Source organism: Rattus rattus, chromosome 11 (genome assembly GCF_011064425.1).
Source record: "Rattus rattus isolate New Zealand chromosome 11, Rrattus_CSIRO_v1, whole genome shotgun sequence".
Classification (NCBI taxonomy): Eukaryota; Metazoa; Chordata; class Mammalia; order Rodentia; family Muridae; genus Rattus; species Rattus rattus.
In genome coordinates this window covers 53379604-53401596 of record NC_046164.1, presented here as the reverse complement: position 1 = coordinate 53401596, position 21993 = coordinate 53379604, and the positions used below count along the sequence as shown (strand labels likewise).

The window sequence follows — 21993 nt, the reverse complement described above, 5'->3', positions numbered from 1 at the left end:
TGTGGAGATTAAGAGGGTGAGATCGTTGATGAAGCCAAGGTTTTTAATCCAAGCAACTGGAAGAAGATATAGCATCAGCATAGGGCAACGTGGCTGTATTTGGGAGAGGTGTAGAGATATGGAATTAAGTTCTGAGGGTAGTGAGTCTTGAGCTGTCTTTTAGCAACCAAGAAAGGAGGTTGGGTACAGAAGTGGGAGTTGAGGGTGGAAGCTGGGAGTGAAGAGTGCTGATACAGGAGAACAGGAGAGCATGCAGTAGACCTGGGTGATAGATACATTGTTAAGTCAGTATACTGGAAGGAGTAGTCTGCTGGAAGAGTGTGGGAGAAGAGCTGTAGAGAACAGAGGGGCAGCTTAATAGAAAAATGCAGTGCTGCTGAGGCAGAGACAGCGGATCCCCAGGGCTCACTGGCTGGTCAGCCTAGGCTAATTGGCAGGCCCCAATTCCCAACAAGAGACACCTGTCTAATCTTAAAAATGTTGGGGTTGGGGAGGTGGTTCCAGTCAGGGAGGTAAAGGGGCTTGGCTGCCATGCCTGACCACCAGAGGCCAATCCCCAGGACCCATGTGATGGAAACTGAAAAGATTCCTGAAGTTGCCCTCTGGCTTCCATGCATGAGAACGGCACACATAAAAGCAATGAATAAATAAGTAAATGAATGACTAAATAAATGTTTAAGGTCTGTGTGTGTGTTGGGGGTTGGTTAGAGAGATAGCTTGGCAGTAGGAGCACTGACTGACCTTCCAGAAAACCTGAGTTGTGTAGCTCTAGTCCCAGGGGACCTAATGCTCTGTTGTAGTGTCTCAGGATACCAGGCACAGACATTTGTAAGCAAAATACACACACACACACACACACACACACAGAGAGAGAGAGAGAGAGAGAGAGACAGACAGACAGACAGACAGACAGACAGACAGACAGACAGACAGACACTGATTTAAAAGGATCCCTCTTGAGGAACCCATCCTGAGAAACACCCCAACGTTGACCTTTGACCTCCGTGTGTACTCATACATGTACCCAGGGACACACAGGCACCTAGGGTCAGCTAAGAGGATCAACGCTGCTATCTGATGTCTGCTTTGCTGTTTCTGTATCTTACTGTCCTGAAGGTGCTTACACAGGTCCTGAAGGTGCTTACACAGGTCCACAGTAAGAGCATGCACACAGCTGGTCTAATGTAGTGATTGCTGTTATTTCAGAAACAAACACATTCTTGGAAGATCCAGAATTTGCTGATGTTGTACTGAAAGCAGAGCAAGCGATAGAAATTGGAGTTTTCCCAGAGAGGATCTCTCAAGGGTCAAGTGGAAGTTACTTTGTGAAGGATTCTAAAAGGGTGAGAACTTCACATATATTACCCAGATTTTCAAGACACTACGTAAATGTGAACTGTCTGAGTTTCTGAAATTATCTTCCTATTACATCTGTCTGTTCCCTCTTTTCCAAACTAAAGGTCAGCGGTTACTGTTGCTTTACTAAGTGCTCAATAATAGAGGAGTGGAGCTGTCCATAGCCAGTTGTAGCTTCCGTTCTCATACTCTGTTTAGTTTCAAGCGTTTATCTTGTACCATATTTACTTGAGGATTTGTTAAATGCATGTTCACAGTCCCTCCTTTGTATCCCTGATACCTACCGTATTGACCAGGTACAGTGTAAGTTGGAACTCTCAAAATCTGTCTAGTGTCACTTCCCAATGCTTGATTTAGTTTTTAAGGAATAGTTCGATGCCCCAGGAATATTTTCCTAGCAGTATGCCAAGGAAAGTAGGCATGGTGAAGCTGGAAGGCATTGGAGTGAAGCAACTTGAAGTGAACTCTGACTCTGGAGTGGAAAGAGAAGTCAATACGTGCTTTCTCCACTGAGTCCAGAGTTTCTCAGAAACAGTACTGTCCTTTCTAAAAGCTTTCTGTGTGGTACATAACCCATTGTCCTTTCTTCATGAAGGAGAAAGTTTATTTCAACCCCCCTCCCAGTAATTGAAGTTACATTTTAAAAGTGATTTTTAAAGCATAATCCTATTTGTTAAAAAATGAACACAGCCAGGTATCGCATATGTGCCATGCTCAGATCCACATTTTTTCTGTAGGGGAGGAGGAATTTGGAGACAGGGCTGGTGACATCTACTCTGCCTGCCTTGTGAGTGCCGGGCTTACAGGTGTACGCATATTGCCTGGTTTTCAGTGATTATAGGGACAGAACCCAAGGCTGCATGCATGCTAGGCAAGCCCTCTGCCAGCTGGGTTATACCCAGCCCATTCCACCTCCACCCCTTTCTTATTGTAGGCACTGTCAGTATTTCAAGTTTTGTTGTTATTGTTGATGATGATGATGATGATTTTTGGTTTTGAGGCAGTCTTCCTCTGTAGTTCATGCTGACTTAGAACTCATTCTGTAGCGGCAGGATATCTCAGCCTCTCAAGTGTTGGGGGTCATAGATGTGAAGCCACAAGCCTTACTTCCAGGCTTGACTTCTTAAATTGTTCTTTTATTATTTTTAAGTTAATTTTTTTAGAACTTACTACATTATAAATAAATTATGTTTAAATTATATTTTTATTTTTTGTCTAAGATATTTGAGTCGTGAATTTAATAAATACATTTTGCTAGATTAGTACTAATAATTGTAGAAACTTTTAGACACCCATAAACATTTTTTTCTTTTTTCTTTTTTCTTTCTCCTCTTATAACAAGAGTTTTGTTACATGTCTCAGGCTAGCCCAGAACTCACTATCCTTCTGCCTTAGCTAACCCAATAAGTTCTTGGATTACAGGTATGTGCCACCATCCATGGCAAAAATTTTTCTTGCTGGAAGAGAGTTATGATGGGTTCATGAAAAACATATCTGGAAAAACCTTAGGTGAGAGCTGCTGATAGCATAGATGTTCAGTGTATGTTATTTGTTAGCATTTTTTGAAGAATTACTTGTGTACATAGTATGTGTCAGGAACTGTTCTGAGTACTGGAGATAAACTAATGGACTCCTTGTCTTTTTTAGACTGTTTAGCACAGTGGGGAAAAGAGGTAGTGAGTGAATGTCTTAATTGGATATTTAGTAGATCATAAGTAATACACAGTACTGCTTGCCTTCATCAAGTACAGCCTGACACAGGAGAAATTCTTAAGCTTGTGAGTTTGAAATTGGCATGGACAACCTAGCCATAAGGAGAAGGGGGCAAGTGGACTTGGGGAGGGGGGCATAATCTAATGTTACTGTTTAAGAGCAGCAACACAGAGCACGTGAAATCAATATGGTTAAAGAGCATGAAGCCTCGCCTTGCTTTCTAAGGTTTGTCTAAGCAAATTTTGCAAAACACTGATACATGGGATTGTTGATTTTAGATGCAGTTAGTTCTTAGGATGTGATTGGCATCAGTCATCTTGTACTTGGGAGTTACACGGAAATCTTATTTATTGCCATGCATTTTGTGGATTGTTACTCATCTGACCTTTAAAGACTAATAGGATTTCTACTTTTTCCCCATAGACTATAATTGGTGTGTTTAAACCCAAATCAGAAGAGCCTTACGGTCAGCTGAACCCCAAGTGGACCAAGTATGTCCACAAGGTTTGCTGTCCCTGCTGTTTCGGCCGAGGCTGCCTGCTTCCTAACCAGGGCTACCTTTCTGAAGCTGGTGCCTACCTGGTGGATACCAAGCTTCAGCTGGGCATTGTACCTAAAACAAAGGTAAAGGCGAGCTTGCTTTACATGTCTGAGTTCCTGCACGTAGCTCACTTAATGTGGACCCTCAAGTGAAGACCCCAGTGGCAGACTAGAGTGAATCCCTTTGTCGTCCAGGGTCTGGAGCAGCTGGTTACGTGTACTTGGGTGTAGCTCCATACAGTAGTGAAGGGAATGTCTGTGTTCCTGGGAGTCACAGATGCTAACAGAAAGGAGAGAGGACTAGTGTTTAGAAAGCACAAAAGATCAGGGTGGATCTCGAGATTCCTTTGTCCCTGCTAATGTTAGCTTACTAATGTGGCCACAATATTGCTCTTGTCTTCTTTGGGGGCTTTATATAATTTTACTTGATGCCTTCCCTAAAATGTTTGTTCTTAGTTCTGTATTTCAAGGTTCTTATTTTTTTCCGCTGGAAACCTTGCTCATTTACAGTTTTAAGTGGATTTGATGGTCTGTGTGAATAGAAACCCCATGATTTAAACTCTATTTGTCTAGGTGGTTTGGCTTGTCAGTGAGACATTTAACTACAGTGCGATTGACCGTGCAAAATCAAGAGGCAAAAAGTATGCCTTAGAGAAAGTACCAAAAGTAGGTAGAAAGTTCCATCGGATAGGACTTCCTCCTAAGGTAAGTCACTCTATAATGCGCTTTGCTTTCAGAGCAGTTGGACGTGTACTTCCTAAGCTCCTGGGGTGAGGCATGTAGCTAGACATGGGCACCCTGCTGAAGGCTGTGGCAATACTGAAGAAGAAAAGCCTTTCTCCTCTTGAGCTCATAGTAACAAGGAGTTTCAGTGCAGCTGTGTAAAGATGTTTGGAAGGAGCTCTGAAGGGATAGAAAAAGATGCCTACAATAGAGTTCCAGTTCCCAGTAGAGCACTTGGCTGGCATGCATATGCAGGTTCTGTGTCAAGTCTTTTCTGGGAGGGGAGCGTACTGAATTAGGAAGAGTGAAGAAGATGTGGGTTAAAAGGCTTCTTAAGTTACAGAAAAGTACAGGTTAGACATAGAACTAGTTTCCAATCTCAGCCCTTCTGGAAACAGTTGCAGTGTTTACAAAATGAGATGAAAACCATGCCATCTTTCAGGTTGCTAGGCTAAACTGAAGTCATTCGCATCAAATAGTTGGCACATAGCAAGGACTCAGTAAGTGGTAGTTAGGTAGTTCCGTGTGTGTTCACTTCGAGCCAGATTTATTATTTACCATTTTCAGCTAAACTCAAAGGTCTTTGGTCACCTAGCTTAGCAAAGAGAGCTAAGGCATTCTAGAAAAATTCTTTAGCATTTTTTTTTAAATATATTTGGCTTATAATAATTTTATTGTTTCTATACAAGTGTCTAAGATTTTGAGTAAAAAGTGATTTTAACTTGTTTTTCTATTTAATTACATTTCAGGCAGTCAGTTTTGAACATTTTTGCCATTTCTTTGGATGAGCTAAAATAAGTGTGACTAAAGGAAAACCTAGGAAGTTAAATTTTCTAACAGGCGTGTGTGGTGTTAAGCCAGTGAGCAGGCTTCTTCATGGCAGTGTATTTCCTTGCATTTGTCAGGGAGGATAGGTTGCTTGTTATTGTGCATCATTGCTGATGAAATTTGTATTCTGACACAACTTATATAGCATTAAACTCGTAATTTTAATAATAAAAATGCATCTTCAAATGGGCATATCTTCAAGGAAAAGACTCTTTTAAAAGCCTTTGGAAAGGCCACAATCAGTCGATTAAATCTTTAAAATGTATGACATGATCTCTTATTTGCCCAAAGAATCCATTGTATTTTAATTTTTTTTTTTACTTGAGTTTTGAAAAGAATACAGAAACACCGCTTCAGTGAGAAAATTGTACTATCATGAAATAACCAAGACACTGTACCTGGTCTCTCAGTTAAAGTCATGTTGATGCCTATTTTAGCAAGTAACCTTCTTTTTTTTTTTTTTTTTTCTGGAGCTGGGGACCGAACCCAGGGCCTTGTGCTCGCTAGGCAAGCGCTCTACCACTGAGCTAAACCCCCAACCCCGCAAGTAACCTTCTTAAGGGTGTCACCTTCAGGGCACATTTATTCTCTTTTTTAATTTCCTAAAATAGCTCCCTAAAAGTCTTAGGTTGAGGCTTTTTTAGTTGTTGTGTGTTTAAGCTAATATGTCAAATGATAAACGTGGCTTATCTAGATTAATGTTCAATGCTATTTTTCTTGCTGTGCTTATGTAACAACTGAGAAACTTAAAAAGTAATGCCTTTGTGCTTGTACTTTTCCTTTCTAACTATTGTTCTTGAAATTATAGATTGGTTCCTTTCAGCTGTTTGTGAAAGATTACAAGGAGGCTGAATATTGGCTTAGGAGGTTTGAAGCCGAGCCTTTGCCCGAGAACATTAGAAAACAGTTTCAGTCACAGTTTGAAAGATTAGTGATTCTGGATTACATCATCAGAAACACAGGTATGGCTTCTCTCACTTGCTCCATCTCTTTAGCTGTAAACCAGCTTCTCGTTACTAAAATCAAAACCATAAATATTGGTTCCAGACAGTCCCAAGGTCCAGTACTCTTTGGTCTTGAAAAACAGGAAGAAGCACTGACCTTCCTGGGCAGGTAGTCCAGTGTTGAGGGCCTGATTCATACTGAGACACATGGAACACTTCCTGTCCCCTCAGGTGGAGTTGCCTAAATGCAGGACAAAGCCAGAGACTAGAAATGCCATCTACGTTTATGAAAAGATTCTTAATTTGATACTGCATAACTATCATGTCATTTGTGAAGCAGTAAGCTTTTTGTTTGTTTGTGCTGTGAGGGAGCCATGATGTAGGTATGTCAAAGCTCTGGTTCCCATGACACTCAGGTCAGTAATTCATGAGAACTTATTCAACAGATATCTTTTCAGATGCCATCCAAGTTGGGTCCAGGCCTGGGCTTCAAAGGCCTCCTGGTGATTCTTATGCACTCTGCAGCTTGGCAACAGCTTCAAGTTTGTTTTTCACCACTTAACATTAGCTTCTCAAAAGCATCATATAATTTTTCTCAATTTGACTTTCTTAATTAAATGGTCTTAAGTTAATATTAAAACTGGTCCAGAGTACTCAAATGTTGACATTGGGTGAGGCTGCTTTGAATGTGCTTACCAGCCAGGGTGCATGTGCTTTCTTTCTTACTCAAGTGAAAGGCATTATGTCTGATTGAATTAACCTTGATCTCGCCATTGCCTTTACCTTACAGGGTGGTTCTGAGGGTCAGTTTAGTTAGTATAGGTAAACACTTAGAACAATGATCTATCACAGAGAAAAGTTTAGTAATGTCAGCTTACACTGACAGTTTTTTTTAAAGTTGTGTTAAATCATAACTTTTCTGTTCTTAGGGTTTTTATTGCTGCAATGAAACACCATGAGCACAAAACAAGTTAGGGAGGAAAGGGTTTATTTGGCTTACACTTCCATATTGCTGTTCATCATCAAGTGAAGTCATCAAATGAAGCAGGGACCTGGGGGCAAGAGCTGCTACTGAGGCAATGGAAGGGTGCTGCTCACTGTCTTGCTCTCCATGACTTGCTCAGCCTGCTTTCTTACAGCCCCATCAGCCCAGGGATAAGCTACCCACAGTGGTTGGGCCCTCCCCCAACAATTACTAAATAAGAAGATGCCTTACAGCTGGATCTTATGTAGGCGTTTTCTCAGCTGAGGTCCCTCCTTTCAGATAACTCAAGTCTGTGTGTCTGAATGACGTAAGACTAGTCATAGCATATCTAGGGGGAATCTGCTACAGAAAAGCAAGGAAAATCTCAAAAACTTGGGGATTAGATTTCTCCCCTTAGTACGAAGCCACACTATCTGTAAGTATCAACTAACAGACTTATTTCTTTTGAAAGACAGGGGAAATGATAATTGGCTAGTCAAATATGACGAGATGAAATATGCAAAGAAAATTGAAAGTGAGGTAAGGAAATTTAGTGCGTAAAATATGTGTTCAGTTTACATAATAGATTTCTTGAACTTGTTTTTTGCCTTGTTGTTGCTGGTGATGGGGGGTTATTTGTGTAGTTTGTTTATTTTTATTTATTTATTTTTTTCGGAGCTGAGGACCGAACCCAAGGCCTTGAGCTTGCTAGGCAAGTGCTCTACCACTGAGCTAAATCCCCAACCCTGGTTATTTATTTTTAACGCAGCGTCTCACAGAGCCTCAGCTGGCCTCAAACTTGCTCTATAGCCATAGTTAACCTTGAACTCTACTCTGTCTCCCCAGTGGTGGATTACACGTGTACATTGCCCACCCAGATAAAGCCTTGGTTTCCGATCCCTTTCCTCTGTTCTCGTCTTCCATTCTTTTGTTCATATTACATTTCATATGTGTAAACACAAGTGGGGGCTTGTGTGCAAATACATTTGAAGGCCAGGGGTCAACTTGGGATGTCATTCCTCAGAAGCCATCCACCTTGCTTTTGAGACAGGATATCTCACTGGAGCTTGCCCAGTAAGCTAGGCTGGCTGGTTATTGAGTTCCTGGGGCCTGTCTGTCTCTGCCTCCTTAGCACTAGGATAGCAGGTGTGCACTGCCATACCTGGCTTTTTCATGGGTTCTGAGTATAAAACTCAGGGTCTCAGGCTTGTGCTGCAAGCATTTACCCACAGAGCCATATCCCCAGCTCTATACTACATTCCCAGAACAAAGACCACTCCTCTTTCCTCTTTCCTTTTCCTCCTTCCTATCTCTTTCATATGTGAATTGGAGACCTGAGTATGATGTACACTCAGTACTTCTATAAAGCTTCAGACATTTTTAGAAATACCACCTTTACCCTCCTTTTATGTAATAAAGGCTTCTGATATCTAGGGACATGTGAGTATTTACTAATTCTGTTTCTTCTGAGTATTTTGATTCAGTGTTAGGTAATAATGACATTATATACTAAAATGAAATATGTGTTTTACTTGTGAATCATATCTTCTGAACTTTTAAAGAAGTACTTCTACTTACAACAAACGGTTTAAACTTACGTAGTAGGTTGTATGTTTCACATTCTCTACAGATTTCAGATTCATTGCTATCAACTAGTTACCTGTCTCAGTTACTTTTCTACTGCTGTAAGAGACACCATGTCCAAAACAACTTAAAGAATAAAGGATTTATTAGGGGCTCGTCCATGACTGTCATGGCCGGGAGTGAGATATCAGGTTGGCAAGCATGGTACTGGGCAGTAGCTAAGAGCTCGTATCTTGGTCCATGAGTACAGGGCAGAGAGAGCTAACTGGGAACAGCATGGGCTTTTAAACCCAAGCCCAGTGGCACACTGCTCCAACAAGGCCTCACCTTCTTAGTTTCCAAACAGTTCCACCAGCTGGGACCACACCTGAACTTTTCACACACCTGAACTTATGGGGGCCATTCTCATTCATAAGTTCAGATTTCAGATATTTACATAAGGTACACTTTTAGGATAGTTTTTAAGTTTAAAAGAATATATAGACTTGTAGACTTAAACAGTCTTGTAGACTGTTTAAAATACTTTCTTCAATATTTGATCTCCACTCCCAAGTTACCACTTAAGCTGTTGGCGTCACTTTGCAATGTTTGTACTGTTAAGTAGTTACTTGGGAAATTTGAAAATTGGTATGCATAGTGCTTAGTAATATCAAAAGACAAACTTTAGTCATAAAGTAACTTAAAAGTATGCTAGTAAAAGAGACTGGTATGGGGCTGGAGAGATGGCTCAGTGGGTAAGATCACATCTGCTTTTCCAAATAACCTGTGTTCAACATCCACCCCTCACATGTGCCTTATGTCCTCTCTGTAACTCCAGTTCAGGAAGTATGTCGTCCTCTTCAGGTCCCTGCGTGTGCTGTACATACATGGAAGCAAGACACCCAGATACATAAAATCAAATATGTTTTTACAGAAAAGCAAGTGTAGGCAAATAGCCGGCATGTAAGCAATGGGGCTGTATTGTAGACTCTCTCTAAAGTTAGCATTGTCAAACTTTTCTCCAGAGAGGAAAAAATATGCTACATAATTTACTAAATAAACATGTAACCCTAATTTTTAAAAGTAACAATTATGAAATGTTCATTGTTTTTGAAGACTGTTTCTTGTATGATTTTCCCATTCTTGCTGGAAACCTAATTTTAATTTTATAGATTTTCAAGAGAGCATACACTTAAACCTCAATAAGTATTGTTTGTAAACTGATCATTTTGAAATATTTTTATAGAATCTGTTATCAATAGATCATTTTTCTCCTCCTTAGGAATCAAACTGGATCGATGATAAACAATTGCTTATTAGAATAGCTGCAATTGACAATGGGCTAGCATTTCCCTTCAAGCATCCTGATGAATGGAGAGCATGTAAGTGTTTAGAGTTCTCCCAGAGAGGAAGAGTACAGAGCTCAAAGGAAAACAGACAACATGTCGTTCACTGCGGCTCAGTTCTAGCCCTGGAGCTTTGAGGATATAGTAACTTGGGTCTTGCTGTTGTTTGTGTACTTCTCTGGATGAGCTGGTTTGGTTTGGGCCTTGGAAATAAGTTTGGCAACTCTCATTTCTAAGGTATTAATATAGGAATGATCTATCACACTGTCTTGGTAGATTTGTATGCTGATGTTTTGGGCTTCATTCCTTTAGCAAGATTCAGACCCAAGTGCCACTTCCTGTCTCTCTTGCCGCAGAGTGATCGTTTTGATACATTAGGAGCCAGTTTTGGAACTTTTTTGTTTGTTTCATTTTGTTTTTCTTCCAAGGATTTTCTGTCTAGCCCTGGCTGTCCTGGACTCCCTCTGTAGAGAGGCTGGCCACAAACTCAGAGATCCACCTGCCTCTGTCTCCTAAGTGCTGGATTAAAAGCCTGAGTGATCACCACTTGACTATGGGATATTTTTGTTGTATTTTAAATTGTTCATGTCTTGAATTTCTCCTCTTCCTCCTCCTCTTCCTCTTCCTTCTCCTCTTCCTTCTTTACAAGATTTCACCGTGTAGCCCTGGCTGGCCTAGAACTCACTCTATAGGCAAGGCTGACCTTTAACTCAAGAGATCCATTTGCCTCTGCTTCTGGAGTGCTGGGATTAAAAATGGGTGCCCCACACCCAGCCATTGTTAGCATTTTCATAGCATCCCTTAGTACTGTTTTCCATCGTACTGTGATATGATATAAGAATATGACCTATGTGAATATTTTTTCACATTGTTAGTAGTTTCTTCGTGATTGTAAATATGATCAATATAAAGGACTTTATTTGAAATAATATGGGCACAGAGTTTCCTATGTTTATTCATTAAAACTTGTTAGTTATTAGTTCTAGAATGCCCTCAACTTGTCTTTAACTTAGTTAGCTTTTGAGAGGCTAAAGGTGATTTTTTTAAATGAATTTCTTCTTTTGACTTTTTGTTTTATATGCAAAAGACCCAGTGTTTAATATTCCTGGGTTCATTTGTGTAAAATGTAATATACTTTATTATTCTCAGTGGATTTGTATTTTTTCCTGTTGTAATGTTGCTGCATCACCTTTCATTTTGTCAGCATTTACTGGTTATTATTCTCTACTTTTGTTTTTAATGTCCACCATTCTGTTTTAGGTATATGACATAAGCATCAGCTGGTTTCTTTTAACCCAGTCTGAGGCTTTAATAGGTAGCTTAAAGTGTTGGTAAATTTGAAGTTACCTATTTTTTTTTAATTTAACCTAAATTCTAATTTGTTTGCTTTTCTTTCCCTGTGTTTTGTGGAACTTATTCGAAATGTCTTGTGGTTGCAGTTTGCATTTTATTTTTCCCACTAATCACTTGAAACCTATATGCAAATTGCTTTTTTAAAGTGGTAGGTTTGTAAAGTTCCCATAAAACATCTGGGAAGTTTTGCCAAACATGCAGTTGGGGATCAAGGGTCTGGAGCTTACAGAAGAATTGGTATTGAGGGTGTAGGGATGTTTTAGCTGTCATCTTCATAGTGAAAGCCATGGCTTTATTTATTGTCATCCAGGGAAATCATGGAAAACAAATACCATTGCCTGATACAATGCCAGGACCATAAATACTCAATAAAAGTTTGATGAGTGCCCAATGAATGAAGGGAAAGGGGGACTAATAGAGTCTTGGGAACAGTAACATTAAAAGAAGGCAGAGAAAGCCAGCTGAAAGGGGGAGTACCTGCCTTACAAGACAGAAAGAGAACTAAGAGAGTGGTATCCATAAGCCACAATGGAAGAATTTCATAATAGGGGTGAGACTTGGCACATCACTGAGGCTGAGTAGCCTGACTGCACTTGGGCTGTGAGAGGTCCTTAGGCAGGCCCAGAGGAGCTGGAGGTGGTGGATGATGATAGCGGAAGTTGAAGGACAGGGATTGGAAGCAGAAAGAGAAAGAATAAGGGCCTTTTAAATGAAATTGTTAAGAGAATGGAGAGAAAACAATAGCTTAGAGGAACGTGGACCATACATGTAAAACACAGAGTTTAAGTCTCACACCAGGCAAAGAGGTGGATACAAGTAAGGGATGACCCTAAAGGCAGTTGACTCTTCTTCTCATTGCCGTGACCAGATGCCTTACTGAAGTAATGTAAGGGAGAAGAATTTGTTCTGTCTCACGGGTAAAGGCACACAGTTCATCTGTATAGGGAATGAATAGTGGAGACATTAAAAGCGTGAGGCAGGCCTGTGCCTACATGGTGGTGCTCCTATATTCCAGGATCCAAGAGGCAGAAGGAAGTGGATCTCTTGAGTGCAAGGCCAGCCTGGTCTGTATAACATGTTCCAGAATAGGTAGGGCTATAATAAGAAACTATTGTGGGGGAGGGGGACAGAAGCATGGGGCAGATACTTTACATTTTTAACCATTTAGTTTAACTATAATTTCCTATCTCCACTCCTGTAGCCCTGCATCCACTGTTTAGACCCCATGTACAGAGCATCTTCAAATACCAGGTGTTGAAACACATGATGTTGTGAGAGGCATTTCACGTTCAGACTGTAATAAGTAGAGTTACCTGCTTGGTGATTCTGGAATCTACCGTGTCTCCTCCATTCCCGAGATTCCACCGGGCTACTAATCTTCCCAGTCTATTGCTAAACTACTTCCTAGTTCTAGGCGCACGGTTTTTTTGTTTTGTTTTGTTTTGTTTTGTTTTTCTTTAAAGCCATTATCTATTTCCTAATTACTTAAAGTTTTGGAACTTCCTCTGTGTACAGGTTCCTTAGATCCTGATCATTTGTAGTTATGGAAGATAGGTTCTCATCCACGGGACTTAACCTGGGTGTGTGAATGATTACAGGTTCCCACCACTTTCTTAACCCCAAATGTGATGTGTTCTGATACGGTTTTTTGAGATAGGGCCATTTGAATTAGGCTCATTATCAGATCCCACCTCTTTATTGTGTGAAGCTCAGAAACAGGTCCAGATGAGACCTTCTGTGCTGCGGCATCCTGACTGGCCATCGGAGCTTAGAGTCTGAAGAGCTCATGTTGTAAAGAATGATTGTGTTCTCAGAGTTCTTTTTCCTTTATTTGGGAGAAGCTGGGAATTATAGGGAAGAACTGGGTAAATGTGAGTCCCAACATGCTGTTACTCATTCCTCCTGATTAACATGTGTTTCCCACTAGATCCATTTCACTGGGCTTGGCTCCCTCAAGCAAAAGTTCCTTTCTCTGAAGAAACTCGAAACTTGATTCTACCCTTTATTTCTGACATGAACTTTGTCCAAGACTTGTGTGAAGATCTTTATGAACTTTTTAAGGTAAACATGATTAATTGGGACAGTGTTTCAGCTTCACAGGTATACATTTACTGTTTTCCATGTTAAATTTTACTTTTTATTTCTGTGTTGCTGAAGATTGAACTGAGGGCTTTTGGCATGACCACTGAGTTCCCCCTCAGCTCTCATACTGTTTTGAATGACCATTAGGACTGTAGGACAGGCTGCCATAAGAAGGGGCCACAGGCTAGGCCACTCATGCAGTGCCCAAGTCTTCCTCAGTTTGGGGGCTAGAAGTCTGAGGTCAGCTGGGAGCATGGTCAGCTTGTGTTCATTGACTTCTCATTCGTTACATCCACACATGCTCTGTGAGAGCAGGCTAGCTCTAGGGCCGCTGCTTCTACTGGGATTAGCCCCATTCCTGGGAGGTACACCTCCATGACTTGATTACCACTCAGAGATCTCTTGTCCAAATGCTGTAACATCAGAGATGAGAGTTCATCACACTGGAGACACGTAAGCCTTTTTTCCATAATAAACACCATGCTTTCTTATATTTATACTCAACTCTAAACATATTGTTATCCCTGCTAGCCCTTATTCTTTCTCTTTCTGCTTCCATCCCTGCAACATTATTTTAATCATCTAACTATTGGTGAAAAAAATGTTGAGAAAAATCAAGTTCATTGCCCAAATTTGGAATGTAAATAAAGATCTGTCTTACATCAGTAGCTAAAAATATTATTTATCATTTTAGTATATGGATGTTTAGTCTGCATGGGAATCTGTGTCCTGTGGGAGGGAGTATGGGGGCATGGTACAGGGACTGGAAGAGCCTAGAAGAAGGTTGTGAACAACGGTGTAGGTGCTAGCGATCAAACTGCAGGTACAGCCACGATTTTCATTTCGTACCCATAGTCTACTCTTGGCCAGATGGACACATGTATGTGTAGTTCTTAGGGAGGAAAAGATAGACAAACGTTTTCCCATACGTTAATTTTTACAATAATTAGTTTTGATTGCCAAAGAAAATAAAGACTTTAAAAATAGCCTACATTAAACCTCATTTGCTTACTTGTCCTAATAGCACAGTCTGGCACAATAGAGAGGGATTAGCAATTTTGTTTTTATAAATCATACATTTGTAAAGTTATATTTACTAAGTATTAAATCAAGACTTTTTTTCAAGCTGGAAATTTACAGAATTACTCTTTAAATTGTAATGTGTGTTTTGTGACCTGATAGGATTTAATTCTTATAAAAAGCCTGAATTCATTGACTCAGATTCTTTCTGGAAAAGTAGGGGGTTATAAGCAAATCTCTTCTATTGTTCTGGGCCTTTCCGAAATGACATCAGATTAAAGCAGTCTTTTCTCCTGTTTTCAATAGGGAAGCTTTCTTACGGCCTTATTTACTACGTGGAAGGGTTTGTTTGTTTAAAGTTTGGGATCTGTTTTAAAGGTGTTGGTGTTGGGAATTATACTAACCTCCTCCGCCCTTTCTGTAACAGACTGACAAAGGATTTGACAGAGCTGCTTTTGAAAGTCAGATGTCTGTGATGAGAGGCCAGGTAGGTCACTGTTTGATATTGTTTGTTGAGAAGAAGGTCTCCTTGAGACAGTTGCCAACTTTCCCCACTGTGACATAGTGTGGCTCCTAAAGCCACCTGTCACGCTGCATCTAGATCGTTCAGGTGGTGGTGCTAAAGTTGATTTAAGTAGCACTGCATCTCTGCTGCCCTATAAATTAGCTATTTTTCCCTTGTGTGTTGTTTGTTTAGCCAGTTGTTTGCTCAGCGTAATTGCCTTCTGCCCCTTTAAGTGCTCCACATAGAATCTGGCTTGCACAGTGCATGTAGGCAAACATTCTCTTGCTGAACTACATCCTCAGCCCCATTTGTCCCCATTTTGCTTACTACTTTCTGTGTGTTCCTAACTTTTTCTTCCTCAGATACACCTGTGTGAACATTTCCATACCAAATTCTTTTGCCAGTAGGTAATTTTCCATCTGGAACACACACAGTTTTTCTAGAGCAGTCACATCAGTAAGGTTGAATGCCCACAGTGAGAGAACTACATCATTTCAGCTCAGTCTTGTACTCTCCCTCAGCATGTGGACCTGAGATAGAGGCTCGAGGTCTGATGGCATGGGCCTGAAACTCATGCTCCCTCATGTGCAATACTTCTAATCAGCTTCAGCTGATTAGAAGGAAGGAAGATTAGAGATGAAAACTGGTTTTAGTGACTCCAAACTAATGTTCTCATCCTAAAAGCATAGATTTAATGTACTGTAGCTATTTGATGCTGGGATGTGGCAAAGATGAGTGTGAGTTTGGCCCTGACTAACTGGTAGTGGTACAGTGGCAAATGTAATGCATGAGGTATCTGCAGACTTAACTAACCAGAGAGCTAGAGTGCAGAGCCCTAAGAGCCAGGGTAGGAATCCCTGTGGAAGAGATCGCAGAAGTTAGCAGCTTAACATGAAAAAGAAGAGTTGTGACCGAAAGGACATAATGGAGGGGGAACTCTTACCCTGGGCTGCTTCTGCGCACTCCCTGAAACTGTGTGATGGCAGGTAGGACTCAGCAGCAGGATCCCTAACGGTAGAGGCTGTGGAGAGGTGAAGCAGACAGTGTTGTCCATGTTCTTCACAGTCGAGCCAGGGCCAGGGAGCCCAACTAGGAGGCTGCTGTGTCAGTGGAAGGGGGAGGGGAACCAGTGGTTATGCTTAGATAGCAGAGGGTTATCCTCCCCAAATGGATTGGAACTATACTTACAGGTAAAAAAAATTAAACAATGAAGACCTGGTTTGACTTTTTGCTTGAAACAAATTCACTTGGCCTATGAGTGGGTTCATCTTCTAGACTCCTGTCCCTGAGTGTATAGAACAGTCTGCTTGTATCCTCTGGAGCTCTGTCCAAAGTTCTCAAGCAGACACCTGAGACCAAGCACTGCAGACGAATAACTGATGATGACGTTTGATAAGCAATGACAGTAAGAACATGAAACAGTTATAAAATATACTGAAACGTACAAATGGCCTATTTTTTAAATTTTCCTTTCAAAAAATTTAAACTTAAGTTGACCGTGATAGGTAACTGTAACCCATAGATTAAGAGGGAACTTTGTGTAGCGCCATTTTAAGTTAACACTGTTATAAACAATCTTGTAAGTTTCATTTATGGATTGAAGTTTACACGTGAGGAATTTAAAAAAACAAAACAAAAAAGCATTGTATCTGCCTGACATTGAGTTCTGAAGTTAGATAAGGCGGTTGGTATCTTTATTTATAACCTCTCATTAACAAAGTAGTTAACTATTAGAAAAATAGGTACAGTAGAACTGGGTATAACAGTGCATATTTGAGATCAGTATGGACCACATAGCAGGATCTTATTGGGGGTGGGGGATGTTTACAGGACAGGTCAAGATCTGAAGAAAGAACAAAAGGGCGGGTAGTATTTGATCACGTAATTTGACTTGATATCCTGAATTTATTTCCTTTTTTGAATATGTTTATGATTTCTGTACATGCATGTGTGTTGATATGTGTACATAGGCACACATGTGTGCATGAATGTAGAAGCCTGAGATAGACATCAGGTATCTTCTTGGTTACTTTCCTCCTTACATATTGAGACAGGTCCTCTCCTTGACCCTGAGACTGTCTTTTTTCTAGTCTGACAAGCCAGCTTGCTTTGGGGCTCTCCCTCCCATCTCTGCTTTTCTTGCATGTAAAGGTGGGCTGTGAGCCAACCTTGCTCTGTGTGGATTCTGGGAATCCAGTCTCTGTTTGGTCTTCATGCTTGCATAGCCAGTGCACTAGCCAGTGAACCATCTCCCAGACTCAGTTTTTTAGTTTTAATTTGATTTTAGCTTTCTGATATCCAAAAGGCATAATGTATTTTGACCGTGGATCTGATTATGTAGCTTTCTAATTTTAGCTTTTAAAAAAAAAAAAAACTGCCCTAAAAAGGAATTAGTCTTTATTTTAAACTAAATTTCCATTAGAAAATGGTGCTCATCAGTAAGGATGTGTTCTACACGGAGCACCATCGTCCCATCTCTGCCCTGAGCCAAGAAGCCTGTGCTATTGCTGTCAGCTCATGTCCTCTCCAGTGCTTGTTTTGTTTTGTTTTTGTCTTGTGGTTTTTTTATGTTTGTTTGTTTGTTTGTTTGTTTGCTTGAGACAGTCTTTATAGCCCTGATTGTCTTGTAACTCATGTAAACCAGACTGGCCTTAAACCTACAGGAGATCCACCAACCTCTACTTCCAGAAACTATCTCATAACAAAACTAACAGGAGGGGCCAGGCCAGGCATGGTGGGAGGGGCTAGGTGTGGTGGCACACTTCTTTATTTCCAGCAGAAGCAGAGAGATAGATCTTTGTGAGTTTGAAGTGAGTTCCAGGACAGTCCGTGAGACAAGTGAGACCTAGGTGTCAAGTCTCATCTGGGTTAAAACCTCTGGTCCCCACATGCTGGAAGGAGAGAACTGATTTCTGCAAGGCATCCTCTGACCTTCAATATATTTCTGCAGTAGTTGCACACATGATAAACTAAATATTTTTTAAAAGTTGGTTTTAAAATCAACGTGTTGGGCTGGAGAGATGGCTCAGCGGTTAAGAGCACCCGACTGCTCTTCCAGAGGTCCTGAGTTCAATTCCCAGCAACCACATGGTGGCTCACAACCATCTGTAAAGAGGTCCGATGCCCTCTTCTGGTGTATTTGAAGACAGCTACAGTGTACTCATATATAATAAATGAATAAATAAACTTTAAAAAAAAATAAATAAAATAAAATCAACGTGTTGAATATTGTGAAGTTAAGCAGAAAAACCATTTCTGTGGTTTTATGTATGCAGCATAGTGGTTTTGTCTGCTGAGCTGTGAAGAAACCAGTCATTGCCGCTGTCTGCTTTTACCATTACCTGTGCTGAGACTAAGGTGGCAGTGCACGCCAATTGGAATAGAATGTTAAACATTTTATTTATTTATTATGTATGAGAGTACACCATTGCTGTCTTCAGACACACCAGAAGAGGGCATCAGATCCCATTACAGATGGTTGGGAGCCACCATGTGGTTGCTGGGATTTGAACTCAGGACCTCTGGAAGAGCAGTCGGTGCTCTTAACCACTGAGCCATCTCTCCAGCCCCCTGGAATAGAATTTTTAAAAGCCCGAGTTAATTAGAAGAAACTAGTCAGAACTCTTCTGTAGTCTTAGTGGTCCACATTTTTAGGTTCATGGTATGGACATTGCTTATAAACTTAAAATTTGTAAGTTGTTACATAATAGCCTAGAAACTTTGAAAGACATTGTAAAATATAATCTAACTACAATTGTTAGTAATGATTTACATCCCTGATATATTAAATAGCTGAAATAGTTGAATCTAGAAATATATCTGATTTATGCTATTCAAAGTACCATCAAGTTTGCTCACAAGTGTCTTCCTGTTGAGGCTCCTGCTAATCACTTTTTCATAAGAACCAGGGGGTGCATAGCATGTGTATATCAGATGATTTTTTTAATACCTGAAGGGGGGCGTTAATGACATTCCTAAAATAGAAAATAAGGAACATTTTCTACAATGCAGGAAAAAGGGAGATGAATTATTACAGTTTGTCTATGGTGTGGACACAGCACTGTGGAAGTAGTGGCAGGTGGAAATCTGAACACCTGGTCTACATAGCTAACTTCCAGGACAGCCAGGGCTACATACAGAATGAAAGAAAAGACTGAAAAAAGTATAGCTGGCACAGTGACAAGCACCTTTAATTCTAGGATTCAGAGGCAGAGCAGGGACGATCTTTCCAAGTTTGAAGCCAGCCTCATCTACATAGCAAGTTCTAGGTCAGCCAGACCTACAGAAGGAGACACTGACACACTGTCTACATTCCAAATATATGAACAAAGGGTAAATTAGCTATGAGTCGAAGTTCATAGACATTCCTACATGCCCCAAAATAGAAATTCTAAGATATTTTGACTGAGCACAGATTGTATGTATTCACACAGTAATAAACAAGTAAAAGTATGTGTGCGTATATATATAATTCTTATATACACATCATCTGTATCCATACATATTTATATATTACTTTTTCTTATTTAATTTTCCTATTTGAAAGTAGGATTTAAAGACTTTTTTTTAAATGGGTGACTTTCTGACTTATCTCCTCTACTTGGGCCTGCTTCATGTTTCCCCTTCGAACGTACAATTTACCTATTACTGTTTCCTGATCCTTTGTCCTCTGCTAAAATGAAGGCAGAGAGAAATTATGTGCATTTATTTCAGCAGTCGTCCCAGCACACAGAAGAAAAGGCCTTGGAAATGGTAGGAAGGCAATAACTTCATTTGTTGAATAAGTGAGTCGTAAGGCAAGCATTTAATACAGTATTTAAGTTCTCTGTCAATGGATTGTTTACAGCCTTTTGATTTCTTCAGTCTGATTTCACTGCTGCTGGACATCGGCACATTCTGCAGTGGGTTAAAATTCCAGTTCTAAAAGCTATTTAATTCTAGTCTTGTGTATCCATGTGTATTTAAGTGTGTCTGCATCTGGTACATATTTACAGCACTTACTCCAAATCGATGAGAGTCTTCCGTCTTTCTACAGATCTTAAACCTCACTCAGGCACTGAGAGATGGCAAGAGTCCTATGCAGCTGGCACAGATGCCATGCGTGATCGTGGAGTGCAGCAAAAGTGGTGGCCAGGGGCGTGTTGTACACCTGGGCAGCTCCTTTACCCAGACGGTCCACTGCAGGAAGCCGTTCTTTTCCTCCTGGTAGCAGATGTAAAGGGAACAGCTGTGTGGTTTTACTGTGCTGATAAAATATTAGTGACGTAAATCTCTGCTGCTGAGGGCACCAGTCGCCAAAACCTCAAATAATTCAAGTCTTTAAATACATAGAAAATAATATTATATTTTGAATGTAATCAAAAGTTTACGATTTTTTGTCCAAATATTAAATTTCTATTTCAGGGAAGAAGTGCTATATCTCCTATATTGTATTTTTATAGAAAAATTGTATTTTCTGTTGTTATTACTTTAAAAAGTAACTTCATGGTTTACACATGCTAGCATGACAAGAGAAAGGTCGACTTTGAATACAGGAACATCTTGTATACTTTTTACACATGAGAAGAATCTTCTTGCATTCATTCCAAAAGACTTTTGAGGATGGCCAAGCCAGACACTGCTTGTAGACTTGTAGACTCTCAACAGAATAGCGAGTAGGTAGAGCAGACAGTGGTGATGAAGCAACTTTACCTTCATTTTAAAAGCTGCTGTTTCAAAACTGGAATCAGGTGCCCAAAAGTGGTCGTTACTGGGAACCTGAAAGTTATATTCTGTCTAAGTGACAGATGACTATTAATTTTTGAACTTTGGTATATTTGTTGATGAATTATTCTGTTTTAGTGAAGGGGAAAAAAAATCTAAAGACATCTCCCTTCCCTTCTTTAAAACAGGAAATAACTGAGAATTGAATGGAATAATATAAATTTAAGGTAGATCTTCAGTATTTTAAAATTATAACATTACCCTAAAAATTCTTGTTTTTTCTCATATGGGATCAAATAATTGAAAGTCCAAACACTAACCTTAGTCAGTCAGTGCTGCAGTTAGTGTTAAACCATCCCCTGAAGTGTACACTGAAGTCAGTAGCAATGCTCAGGCACTCCTGGGGCAGTCGGTGGCTGATCTCACCGGTCATTTTCAAGTTGCTATCTTATGATTTTTTTTAATGAGCTATTTTTATATGAAAAGGTGGCTATGTCCAGGTGGTTAAACTAAGGTGTGGGTAGACGGTCTCTCCCATCTTTGCCTGCATCTTGGTGGATGTAAGGAATGAGCAGACCACTGCCCTGAGGAGTCAGGGAAACCTGCATCCTCCTACCTCTTCTGACCTTCCATTAGCTGGGGGTTGAGAAAATGGGAACTTGACTGGAGTGTCAACCCATCCCACCACCTGGAGGTGAACACCAGTCATCGGTTTGTGCCTTTGTGTCTTCTGCAAGGGAGGGCGGAGTTGCCTCTGCTGTGGTACGGCTTTCACAAACGATTTTCTTTTCAATGTTTTGAAAATTGCTATATTAATTTTTATAACAGAGAACCTAGTAAATTGCTACTGTTTTATAGGCTAAAATTGAGCTAGTTCAAGACTGTTTTTAAGTGTCTGACCATGTTAGAGTAGTTGGGGTATTTAAAGATTACAAGTGAAAGTACTTACACTGTACTTTGTAGACATTCATGAACTTAATTCTTATTTGAATATTGTGGGGTTTTTTAATGAGCATATTTATATTGTCAAATATGATAAGCAACAGGAATAAAAATCATTGTCTTGAGGCTACATTGCTCCTGTGTATTAAATGCTTAGAACGCGTCTATAGTTATGTACAAACAAGAGGTAACTTGGGTGAAAGGGCTTGTCTGACTTACCTGTTGGAGGGTATACAGTCATTATTGTGGGGAAGGCATGGACACCAGATATGGAGGCACTTGGTCACACCACACCTGTAGTAAGGAGGCAGAGACTGGGCAGGAAGGGGGCTGAGTTTAAAAAAAAAGCAAAAACCTCAAGACCTACCCCAGTGACCCTCTCACGGCCCACCCCTAGTTGGGGAAAAAGTA

At 40.3% G+C, this 21993-nt stretch overlaps 1 protein-coding gene across 1 annotated transcript in view; it reads left to right on the top strand.

Annotated features, from left to right (window-relative positions):
• Positions 1 to 21712, top strand: part of Pi4k2b (phosphatidylinositol 4-kinase type 2 beta) — a 28589-nt gene extending 6877 nt beyond the window's left edge. Inside the window, exons 2-10 of the mRNA XM_032916228.1 lie at positions 1207 to 1343; positions 3493 to 3693; positions 4183 to 4314; positions 5969 to 6122; positions 7541 to 7608; positions 9914 to 10013; positions 13258 to 13391; positions 14860 to 14919; positions 19973 to 21712. Coding sequence (XP_032772119.1) covers positions 1207 to 1343; positions 3493 to 3693; positions 4183 to 4314; positions 5969 to 6122; positions 7541 to 7608; positions 9914 to 10013; positions 13258 to 13391; positions 14860 to 14919; positions 19973 to 20146 — 1160 coding nt within the window. The 3' untranslated portion in view covers positions 20147 to 21712. The remainder of the gene's footprint in view (positions 1 to 1206; positions 1344 to 3492; positions 3694 to 4182; positions 4315 to 5968; positions 6123 to 7540; positions 7609 to 9913; positions 10014 to 13257; positions 13392 to 14859; positions 14920 to 19972) is intronic.
• The last annotated feature ends 281 nt before the right edge of the window (positions 21713 to 21993 follow it).